Source organism: Pongo abelii, chromosome 18, assembly GCF_028885655.2.
Source record: "Pongo abelii isolate AG06213 chromosome 18, NHGRI_mPonAbe1-v2.0_pri, whole genome shotgun sequence".
Classification (NCBI taxonomy): domain Eukaryota; kingdom Metazoa; phylum Chordata; class Mammalia; order Primates; family Hominidae; genus Pongo; species Pongo abelii.
Window position 1 is genome coordinate 25,756,996 of NC_072003.2, and position 12,500 is coordinate 25,769,495.

The 12,500-nt window shown below is 41.7% G+C and overlaps 1 protein-coding gene across 1 annotated transcript in view; it reads right to left on the reverse strand.

The window, feature by feature from the left end:
• Positions 1 to 4,519, reverse strand: part of OTOA (otoancorin) — an 81,297-nt gene extending 76,778 nt beyond the window's left edge. Inside the window, 5 exon segments of the mRNA XM_024233703.3 lie at positions 1,525 to 1,612; positions 3,825 to 3,852; positions 3,970 to 4,000; positions 4,093 to 4,121; positions 4,429 to 4,519. Coding sequence (XP_024089471.2) covers positions 1,525 to 1,612; positions 3,825 to 3,852; positions 3,970 to 4,000; positions 4,093 to 4,121; positions 4,429 to 4,519 — 267 coding nt within the window.
• Between the last annotated feature and the right edge of the window lie 7,981 nt (positions 4,520 to 12,500).

A 12,500-nucleotide genomic window follows, 5' to 3' on the forward strand; every position in this document is an offset into this window, starting at 1 on the left:
CTTACCACATAGAGTTATTATGAGGATTGAGTGTGTAAAGTGTTTTCAATAGTGGCTAGCACACAGTAGGTGCTCAGTAGTGCCAGCTATTATTCTCTATCTTGACCAAGGTGAATAATAGCTTACTTAAAGCCTCACCCTTAAAATGAAAGGTCCTTGTGGGTAGTATCATGACTGTCTTGTTCTCTACTGAGTCCTCAGTGTCTGGAGCTATGCCTGGCAGAAAGCAGATGTTAACTCAGTAGATATTGAATGAATAAATAAATATGGCATATACACAGGAAGAGACGTATCAGGTTAAAGTAGATACATCTCATGAGTATCCATTACTGCTAGAGAGAAAAGGGGCAAGCATTGCTTCTCTTTCATTTGCCCTGACTGATGAAGAAGAGAAGAAAAGCAGATGCCATGTGGGGCCAACAGCCACCTCCAGCTAGTGGCTGTCCTGGGACCTGGCAGACAACAAGCTCTCTGAGTATATTTGTGATATCAATGTTGGTTGATGTTTCCATTTTCATTAAAACCTAAGTAAAAATGGAAACAATGAAGACATATGTCAGAACTTTATTCATTAATTAATGACATAAATGGCCTTTTGCTAAACTGAATAATTGTTTCTCAATACTGAAAGAATTTTTCTCCAATTTTCTGTGTTATCCACAGTGTGATGATAAAGACACAACATGCCACACTAGGCTAATAGTCGGGCAGGTGCTGTGCAGTTCACCGCAGTCACCACCACAGGCATGAGCCCTATTTCCCCTTAAGGCAAATATCCTTTGCCACCTATCAACACACTTGTGCTATTGTTTTCATTACAGTAGAGTTAAAAGAGGAAAAAGTACATTTCTTGGACCCATGGTAGAAAGACTGATCACTATATCCAAATAGCCACTCTCTCGCTGCTTTTCATCAATTGAACCCTTCAACTTTTAGTTGGGTACATGGCTCCTTTGCAGTAAGATGTGACTACGGTGTGTGAGCCAAGCTAATGTGTGCAGAGGGAATTGTGTAACTTGCAAGTCATATCCTCAGAAGAGAAGATGCTTATCCTTGTCTTCTTCTTCCCACCCCTCCCCTGGATTGGAGAAGGGAAGAGGTGTTTCCACCACATGGCAATAACTCCCCAGGAGATGACAAAGCAAAAAGATAAAAGGAACCTGGGTCCTTGGAGAACCTCATGGAATAGAGCTGCCTTTTCTCTGTGGCTTTCCCACTTAGCTCTGGACTATTGTACGAGAAAGAAATAAACTAAATTGTTTGAGCTGCTGTCATCTGGGGGGTCTTTTTGTTATAGCAGCTCAGCCTATATCCTAATATACCATGTCTTCATCAAAGGTGGGAAAATGAAAGAAAGACAAAATAGCTTATATCACGATTCAAGAAAAACTGGACAGAACCCTTTTCCTTGCAGAAGCAAAGACTATCTCTACATCCAGCCCACTTCTCCAACTTACCTGGCCCCTGAGTTTGCAATCCCTGAGCACTGAGATGGGAACATATAGATGGGTCTCAGGTACACACCTGCAGGCTGGGGATGGTGAAGGCAACATTCCGGGAATTCAGATAGGCCAGGACTCTGTGGGACAGGTCATCCGTCCACAAGTGGGAGCTTCAGTTGAAGATAGACAGGAAAAGATCACAATGACAGATTCTCCTACAAGCACTACTGTACTAGCTAAGTGCCCAGGGAACAGGTAGGGATGGACCAGGGGTGTTAGGACTTTGTTCTTGGAAGTGGGAGGTTTCTCTTTTCTTTTCCTTCCTTTTTTCTTTTCTTTTTTTTTTGAAACAGGATCTTGCTCTGTTGCGCGATCACGGCTCACTGCAGCCTCAATCTCCCCAGCCCAAGTGATCTTCCAACCTCAGCTACCCAAGCAGCTGGGATCACAGGTGCATGCCACCACACCCAGCTAATTTTGTTTATTTTTTGTAGAGATGGGGTCTCACTATGTTGCCCAGGCTGGTCTCAAACTCCTGGGCTCAAGCGATCCTCCCACCTCTGCCTCCCAAAGTGCTGGGATTACAGGAGTGAGCCACCGCATCCAGCCTGAAGTAAAAAATTTCTTAACCAGGCACAGTGACAGGAGAGTTTCCAATTCTAGGAATCTACCTGGATCCCATTCTCTCAAAGCCAATTCCCAAATTTCTAAGCTGTATGCAATATTCTAATTCCTGTAACAATCTGCTTAGATTGACTGAAATCCAAACTGATTGCGTTAGAAAGATGTACATTTAAAAAAGAAGATGCTAGGTATACCATGAGAGGCTGGAATAGCATAGTTAGGAGTGTGGGCTCCAAAGTGGATTTGAATCCTAGTTCCATCGCTTAGTTGTGTGACTTGAGACAATTTGCTAAATTTTCTTATGCCTCAGTTTCCCTTTATATGAAATATGGCTAACGACTGTGAGATTAAAATTTGTTCACACATGAAAATTGTGTAAGACAGTGCCCAACCAGTAAATGCCCATGAATAGCCTTTTCTCGTTTTTTTTTTTTTTTTTTTTTTGGAGACAGAGTCTCACTCTGTCACCCAGGCTGGAGTGCAGTGGTGCAATCTCAGCTCACTGCAACCTCCGCCTCCCAGGTTCAAGCGATTCTCCTGCCTCAGCCTTCCAAGTAGATGGAATTACAGGCGTGCACCACCACACCCAGCTCATTTTTCTATTTTTAGTAGAGACTGAGTTTTGCCATGTTGGCCAGGCTGGGCTGGAACTCCTGGCCTTAAGTGATCCTCCCACCTTGGCCTCCCAAAGTGCTGGGATTACAGGGATGAGCCACCGCACCCAGCCTGTAATCTTATAAAGAGATGGATGGATGGATGGATGGATGGATGGATGGATGGATGGATGGATGGATAAATTAATAAATAAATAAAATACTTAGACTGAAAGAATATATCCAAAATTACCCATTGGTGTTATCTTAGGGAAAGGAGTGGTTATGGGGATCTTTCACTTTAACTGGGTATCCCTGACTTGGGGCCCCAAGATCCCTATTTCTTATCCATCATAGTACTCATCATATTAGAATTGTTTCTTAATATTGGCGTTTCCACACTACCTAGTTCCCTGCCCCATGTCCGTGGTATCTGTCTGTATGCAGCTTATAGCGCAACAGTAAAGGGAATGGGTCCTGGAGCCAGGCCACTGGTTCACATCCCAGTTGTTTGTCCTTGATTTACCCTCCCTGGACCTCAGTTTCACCATTGTGTGCAATGGGATAACAACAGGACCTACCTTGTGTGGCACTTGTGAGGATTAGATTGTTTCTATACCAAGCACTTAGTAGAATACCCACTATATAGAAAGCACTCAATAAATTTCAGCTCTTAGGCCGGGTGTGGTGGCTAACGCCTGTAATCCCAGCACTTTGGGAGGCCGAGGCAGGCGGATCACCTGAGGTCAGGAGTTTGAGACCAGCCTGGCCAACGTGGTGAAAACCCATCTCTACTAAAAATAGAAAAATTAGTCGGGCATGGTGACAGGTGCCTGTAATCCCAGCTACTCAGGAGGCTGAGGCAGGAAAATTGCTTGAACCCCACAGGCAGAGGTTGCAGTAGTGAGCCAAGATAGCACCACTGCACTCCAGCCTGGGCAACAAGAGCAAAACTCCGTCCAAAAAAAAAAAAAAAATCGGCTCTTATGCTAGAGTGAGGAGGAATGATGTCCGTGGAGCAAGGGTGTTGACTTTTAAAACATTGTGCATTGATTGACATTTTTTGTAATGAGCACATATTACTTTTTACAATTAAGAGACTTCCATTAAGAATTTTTATTAAAAATCTATACCATCCCTTCCCCTCTCCTCTAGGGCAGGTTACCTTTGAAACTGTATGAGATCCAGCAGTGCTACAATGGGAATAAAATGAAGAGACATCTTTAAAAGGAATCATTCCAGAGACATCACAGCTGAATTCTGTTTGAAACTCTTAGAAGAAGCAAGTGGAGATCAAGGGGGCACATTACCATTCAGATAGCTTCCATCTATTATTTCTTCCTAAAAGGCAAAGAGATAACATCAAGTATAACATCCAAAAGTTGGCAATTCCAGTAGAGGGGACTCTGATTAACAGAAAATAGAATACTCACCGCCATTTTTTGCAACAATGGATGCAAATCTGTAAGAAAGCCATTGAATGTATAACTAGAATTGAATTATGTGACCTTCAAAACTACAAATATGGGTTAGAGGAAAAGCCCCAGAAAGCCACTCATGAAGGAAATTTTTAGTGAATTTTAATTATAACTGTCCACTCTGAGAAAACCATGGCTTGAAAAATCCTCTTAGAATAATCCTGAAAAATCATACATGCACACACACACCCCCAAAAACAACTTACAGCATCATGTACCTAATGTATCTATCCCACCTCATTCCCTAAACTGTGTGGAAACCACAAAGGGTGTTCTTCCCTCAGGACTTACCCTGCCTGGAATTTGGCACTGTATAACTCGACACTCCATGGCTCAGAAAAAGGAATAGGAAAAGGGAGTATGTTGTAGGTTCCTGAGACATTCTCCTGTAGTTAATTTAAGAATAGAAGTTATTCATGTTTTTTTAATATATATATACACATACACATATATACATGTATATAAACATATATATATATATGGACATTCAGAAGACAAAAGGAAAAACCAAGTAGACTCAGAATCCCTTGAAGTCTTTTTAAAAAATAATTTTAAAACTCACCTACTTTCCTCCTTCTAAACCCCCATTCTAGTCTAAGACACTATCATCTCTCTTCTTGGTGACTACAGTGGCCTGTTTATCTTACCACTACCCCCAACTCCTCTCAATCCAGCAAAAAGGTATAGTCAAAAGTAGACTCTGGGCCAAGCATGGTGGCTCACACCTGTAATCCCAGCACTTTGGGAGGCCAAGGTGGGTGGATCACTTGAGGTCAGGAGTTCGACACCAGCCTGGCCAACATAGTGAAACCCTGTCTCTACTAAAAATAAAAAATTAACTGGGTATGGTGGCGCATGTCTGTAGACCCAGCTACTTGGGAGGCTGAGACAGGAGAAGTGCCTGAATCTGTGAGGTAGAGGTTGCAGTGAGCCAAGATTGTGCCACTGCACTCCAGCCTGGGCAACAGAGCAAGACTCTGTCTGGAAAAAAAAAAAGTTTAGACTCTATTTTATCTGCAAGAAATTTATATCCAGAATATAAAAACTACTCTTATAATTCAATAAGAAGATATACAAGCCAAGGGGAAAAAATGTTAAAAAGATATGAAGTTGGCCAGGCGCAGTGGCTCACGCCTGTAATCCCAGCACTTTGGGAGGCCGAGGTGGGTGGATCACAAGGTCAGGAGATCCAGACCATCCTGGCTAACACGGTGAAACCCCATCTCTAATAAAAATACAAAAAAATTAGACGGGCGTGGTGGCACGCACCTGTAGTCCCAGCTACTTGGGAGGCTGAGGCAGGAGAATGGCGTGAACCCTGGAGGCAGAGCTTGCAGTAAGCCGAGATCACACCACTGCACTCCAGCCTGGGCGACAGAGCAAGACTCCGTCTCAAAAAAAAAAAAAAAAAAGATATGAAGCTAAACTTCATAAAAACAGATGTAAAAATGGCTAATAAGCACACAAACGATTATCACAACATTAGCTAACAAGAACTAGCAAATTAAACTCAAAACGAGACCACTAAAAGGCACTAGAATGGGCAAAAATTTCAAAGACTGACTATCAAATGTTGGTGATGATATGGAACAACAGAAACTCTGATACAGCTACTTGGAAAAACTGTTTGACAGTGTCTTACAGAGTTAAATATACAATACCCTATGATCAAGAAATGCCACCCCTAGGTATTTAAGCAAGAGAAATGAAAACATGTCTACACAAAGATTTATATAGCTTCATTCATAGTAGCCAGATGTTGGAAACAATCATATATCCAATAACAGGTGAAAGGTTAAACATGGTATCTCCATTCAGTGGGATACCACTCAGTAATAACAGTAAAAAGAAATTAGTTATAATTTTATTCTAGCTATGATGGAGTAATTGGTAGTGGGTAAACCTTCCTGCCTCAAATAATTAAAAAGCTGGCTGAAATATGTGGACGCAAATGTTTTTCAGACATTGGGCAGCAGGTAGCACAAGACTAAGATCCCTGAGCAAGGAAAGCAAACAAGCTGAGCTCTATAATTGCTCCTGATCACTTCCTGGAGTCTCCATTCCATAGCACAAGGAGGGAGAATCCAAACAGCCTACAGGTCTCACTGAGCAGAAGAGACAGAGTGGAACTTCAGGGAAATCAAGGCAGCTAGAATCCATAAGAAGAATACTTGGAGAGGAGGAAGTTGCACAGAGAGAAAGTTCTGGAGATCTGAAGAAGGGTCTTTTGAGACTTTGCCTGAATACTTATCTACCTATGCATGTAAGAAACCATCTGAGGCTGGAGAATGAACCACCAGTAGGCAGAACAATCCTTGGACCTCACAGGGGAATGAGAATAGCTCCTACAAGCTGCAATGGAAAAACCTCCAAATACATTGGGCAACAGGGTCAATCATCAAAGAATAATTGCCTCCACGATAGGCCAAATTAGCCCTAGGCTAAAGTTTATTCCAGATGTGCCCTAACAAAGCTCAAAAGCAAGTCTTGGAAGGATCTAATTGATTCCAAGTAACTGAATTGCATTCCAGAACAAAACCCAATAATATTTAAAGCAGTATCATAAAACCCAGAAACTTTAGAAAACCAGAAGATGGAACAAGAAAAAAAAGAAAAAAAAAATCCAGCAATGTAAAATCCAAAGTGTCCAGTATCCAATCAAAAATTATCAGGCAGACTAGGCACAGTGGCTCATGCCTATAATCCTAGCCCTTTGGGAGGCCAAGGAGGGTGAACTGCCTGAGCTCTGGAGTTTGTGACCAGCCTGGGCAACATGGTGAAACTCTGTCTTTACCAAAAATGCAAAAATTTGCCAGGGATGTGGCAGGTGCCCAACTACTCAGGAGGCTGAGGTGGGAGGATCACTGAAGCCTGGAAAGTTGAGGCTGCAGTGAGCCATGATTATGCCACTGCACTCCAGCCAGGGTGACAGAGCGAGACCCTGTCCCAAAGAAATTTTTTAATAAATAAATAAAAATTATCAGGCATACTAGGAAGCAGGAAAATATGGCTGATTATCAGGAGAAAAATCCAATCAATAGAACAGATCCAGAAATGACACAGAAGATCCAATTAATGGACAAGGATGTTTATTATAAATATACTCTGTAAGTTCAAGAAAGTAGGCAAAACTGTGAACATGTTAAAGGAAGAGACATGGTAGGTATGAAAAAAACCCCAAGAGGAACTTCTAGAGATAAAAATACAATATCTGAAATGAAAATACACTGGATAGAGTTAACAGCATATTAGACCCTGCAGAAGAAAAAATAGTGAACTTGAAGTCATAGCAAAATAAATTACCCAAAGTAAAATGCAGGGAGAAAAAGACTGAAAAAATTAAGAGGGCTCTGGAGCAATATGAAACTATTTGAAATTGTGTAATTGGAGTCCCAGGAAAGGAGGGGGTGGCAGAAAAATATCTGAATAAATCATTAGCAGGGCACAGTGGCTCATGCCTGTAATCCCAACACTTTGGAAGGTTGAGGCGGGCAAATCACTAGAGGCCAAGAGTTCAAAACCAGCCTGGCCAACATGGTGAAGCCCCATCTCTACAAAAAAAAAAAAAAAATTAGCCAGGTGTGGTGGTTGTAATCCCAGCTACTCAGGAGCCTGGGCACAAGAATCACTTGAACCTGGGAGGCGGAAGTTGTAGTGAGCCAAGATTGCACCACTGCACTCCAGCCTGGGTGACAGAGCGAGACTGAAAAAAAAAGAGAAAGAGAAAGAAAAAGAAAGAAGGAAGGAAGGAAAGAAGGAAGGAAGGAAGGAAGGAAGAAAGGAGGGAGGGAGGGAAAGATAGAAAGAAAGAAAGAAAGAGAGAGAGAGAAAGAAAGAAAGAAGGAAGGAAGGAAGGAAGGAAGGAAAGAAAGAAAGAAAGAAAGAAAGAAAGAAAGAGAAAAAAAACATGATATCATGACCAAATTTGTGTAAAGTTTGATAGAACTACAGATCCACAGATCCAAGAAGCTCAACCAACCCCAAGCAGAGGAATCATGAATAAAGCCATGCCAAGGCATATAATAATCAAATCGCTAAAAAAAAAAAAAAAAAAAAAAAATTTAAATCCAACAAAAAGGAGTTGCATCTAGACTATATTGAAAAAACTCTCAAAACTAAAAAATAAATAAATAAGCAATCCAATCAGAAAATGAGCAGAAGACATGAGCAGATATATCATCAAAGTATATATACAGATAGCAAATAAACACATGGGAAGATACTCAGCATTATTAGCCATTAGGAAAATGACCATTGAAACTACAATATAATCACAGACCTATCAGATGGCTAAAATAAAAAATAACCATAATGAAGCCAGGTGCAGCAAATCACGCCTGTAATCCCAGCACTTTGGAAGGCTGAGGTGGGTGAACCACCTGAGATCAGGAGTTCGAGACCAGCCTGGCAAACATGGTGAAAACCCATCTCTACTAAAAATACAAAAATACACCACCGGGCGTGGTGGCTCATCCCTGTAGTCCCAGCTACTCAGGAGGCTAAGGCAGGAGAATTGCTTGAACCAAGGAGGTGGAGGTTGCAGTGACTGGGAGGCAGAGGTTGCAGTGAGCCAAGATTGCGCCACTGCACTCCAGCCTGGGCAACAGAGTGAGACTTCATCTCAAAAATAAATAAGTAAATATAACCATAATGCCATTAACTGGAAAGGATGAGGAGAAACTGGATCACTCACACATTGCTGATGAGAATATAACATGGTACAGCTATTCTGGAAAATAGTTTTGTTGTTTCTTATAAAATTAAATGTGTACTTAACATACAGCCTAACAATTGCACTCTTGGGCATTTATCCCAGAAAAATGAAAATTTATGTTCACATAAAAACCTGGACACAGGCCTGGCACGGTGGCTCACGCCTGTAATCCTAGCACTTTGGGAGGCTGAGGCGGGTGGATCATGAGGTCAGGAGATCGAGACCATCCTGGCTAACACAGTGAAACCCCATCTCTACTAAAAATGCAAAAAAATTAGCTAGGCCTGGTGGCGGGTGCCTGTAGTCCCAGCTACTTGGGAGGCTGAGGCAGGAGAATGGCATGAACCCAGGAGACAGAGCTTGCAGTGATGCAGTGAGCCAAGATTGCACCACCACACTCCAGCCTGGGCGACAGTGCAAGACTCCATCTCAAAAAAAAAAAAAAAAGAAAACAAACAACAAAAAAACCTGTACACAAATGTTCATAGCATCTTTATCCATAGTAGTCAAAAAATTGAATCAATCTAAATGTCATTCCATAGGTGAATGGTTAAACTAACTGTGGTAAGTCCATGCCATTGAATACTACTCAGCAATGAAAAGGGATGAGCTATTGATACAGGCAACAACTTTGATGGACCTAAAGGGAATTATGCTGAGGGAAGAAAACCAATCACTGTAAGTTATATACTGACGATTCCAATTATAAAACATTCTTGAAACAAAATTATAGAAATGCAGAACAGGTTAGTATTTGCCATGGGGAGAGGGAGATAAGGCTATCAAGGGATGCATGAAGGAGGCTTGTGATCACCAGGAGAGTTCTGGGTCCTGATTAGGGTAGCTTTACATTAATCTACACGTCACAAAATTGAAGAAAACGATATAAAATATACACACAAAGAAGTGCATGTAAAACTAGTGAAATCTGAATAAGCCCTGAATTTGTACCATGATTTCCTGAATTTTATATGGTACTGTTGTTACATAACATGTAACCAATGGGGGAAACTGGGTGAAGAGTACACAGGATATTTCTTTTGCAACTTCGCTATGAATCTGTAGTTATTTCAAATTCTTTTTTATTTTTTTGAGAGACAGAGTGTTTCTCTGTCACCCAGCCTGCAGTGCAGTGGCATGATCATGGCTTACTGCAGCCTTGAACTCCTGGGTTCAAGCGATCCTCTGGCCTCAGCCTCCTGAGGAGCTGAGACTACAGGCATGCACTACCATGCCCAGCTAACTTTTTCAGTTCTTGTAGAAATGGGTTCTTGCTATGTTTCCCAGGCTGATCTCAAACTCCTGGCCTCAAGCAATCCTCCCACCTCGGCCTCCCAAAGTGCTAGGAATACAGGCATGAGCCACCATCCCTGGCCACACAATTTTTTTTTAATTTAGTTATAGTATTCTGTACCACTGTAGGATGACAATAGTTAACAATAATATATAGTTTCAAATAGCTAGAAGGAGGATATTGAACAGAAAGAAATGAGAAATGTTTGAGACGGCAGACATGCTAATTACCCTGATCTGATCACCATACATTACACACATCAAAACATCATTATGTACCCCATAAATATGTACAATTATTACATGTCAATTTTTATTTTTGAGATGGAGTCTCACTCTGTCACCCAGGCTGGAGTGTAGTGGCACAATCTCCGCTCACTGCAACCTCTGCCTCCCAGGTGCAAGCGATTCTCCTGCCTCAGCCTCCCGAGTAGCTGGGATAACAGGCATGCGCCACCACACCCAGCTAATTTTTGTATTTTTAGTAGAGACGGGGTTTCACCATGTTGGTCAGGCTGGTCTGGAACTCCTGACCTCTGGTGATCTGCCTGCTTCGGCCTCCCAAAGTGCTGGGATTACAGGTGTGAGCCACCGTGCCCGGCGTATATGTCAATTTTTTAAATAAATAAAATAATAAATTTTTAAGCACCCAAAGGGAAAAAACACAATTATATGCATAGGAAAAGGAACACACTACTGATATAGGCAACAACACAGATGAACCTCAGAAACATTGTGCTTATGCTGAGCAAAATAAGCCAGTCAAAAAAAACCACATAACATATGATTCAATTTCTGTGAAACTCTAGGTTATGCAGAATAATCTTCAGTGACACAAAACAAATTAGGAATGGTCTGGGGCATTATTAGGGTGCAATGGGAAAAGTTTATTGCAACAGGGCACAAGGGAACTTCTTGGGGTGATGGAAAATTTTTTTTCTAGAGATAGGGTCTCACTATATTGCCCAAGCTAGTCTCAAACTCCTGGTTTCAAGCAATCCTCCCTTCAAGCTTCCCAAAGTCCTAGGATTACAGGTGGATGCCATTGCACCCAGCCCCCATTTTTTGTATCTTGATTGTGGTGGTTGTCACACAGATACATATATTTATCAGATCTCACTGAACTGTACACTTAGCGTGCATTGTATTGCCTGTAAATTTATACCTCACAAGTCAGTATCAAACAGAAATGGAAAAGCATGGACTGTGGAGCCAGTCACCTGTTCTGAATCATATCTCTGCCACTTACTAGCTGTGAGATGTTGGACATATTTCTTTTTTTTTTTTTCTTTTTTCTTCTTTTTTTTTTTTTTTTTGATATGCAGTGCAGTGGTGCAATGTAGGCTCACTGCAACCTCTGCTTCCCGGGTTCAAGAGATTCTCCTGCCTCAGCCTCCTGAGTAGCTAGGATTACAGGTACCCACCACCACACCAGGCTAATTTTTGTATTTCTAGTAGAGACAGGCTCCCACCATGTTGGCCAGGCTGATCTCGAACTCCTGACCTCAAGTGATCCACCTGCTTTGGCCTCCCAAAGTGCTGAGATTACAGGTGTGAGCCACTGCGCCCGGCCTTGGACAAGTTTCTTAATCTCTCTGCACTCCAATTTTCTCGTCTGTAAAATGAGATTAATGATGGTACCAGCATCATTGTGTCGTATGAGGGTAAAATGAGTTGTTAATAGTGAATCATTTCAAACAGGGCTTGACAAAAAGTCAGCTCTGTATACAAGTTTATTAAATAAGCAAATAAACCAGATTGCTGTTTTCAAACAGATGCTGTTTTGAAAAACACCATCTCAATAAACTCATGTCACCCTCCTCCTCTCCCCATTACCCTCAAGATAAAGCCCAAAGCTTTTTCAGTGGCTGTATCACCCGCCTCTTTGCCCCTCATTCCCCAAGGTTCCTGCCCGGGCCATCTGTCTGTCCCTCCAAGGTGCTATCCTCCCCAAATTAAGACCCTCTCACAGGCTGTTCCTCGGCCCAGAGGATTCTTCCCCTTCCTCTTTGCCCAGCTAAGATCAATTCACTGTAAATTTCAAGTCTTCAATGAAGCCTTCCCTGAATTCTCTGACCAGGCCAAAGCAATTAGCCAGAAGAAAAGGCCAATACTTCTCTTTTATAGCACCAAGCACAGCTATAATACATATTTATGTTTGTGTAATTATTTCATGCTTTCATTCTTCAAATATTTGTTGAGTACTGCTGTGAGCCAGGCATTATTCTATGCTCTGAGAATACAGCAGTTTACAAAACTGCTGGTGTGTTGGAATGAACCAGGCAGAAAATAAATAGATAATCAAATAACTATATTATGTCAGGGAGTGATGAGTGCCATGGAGAAAAATACAACA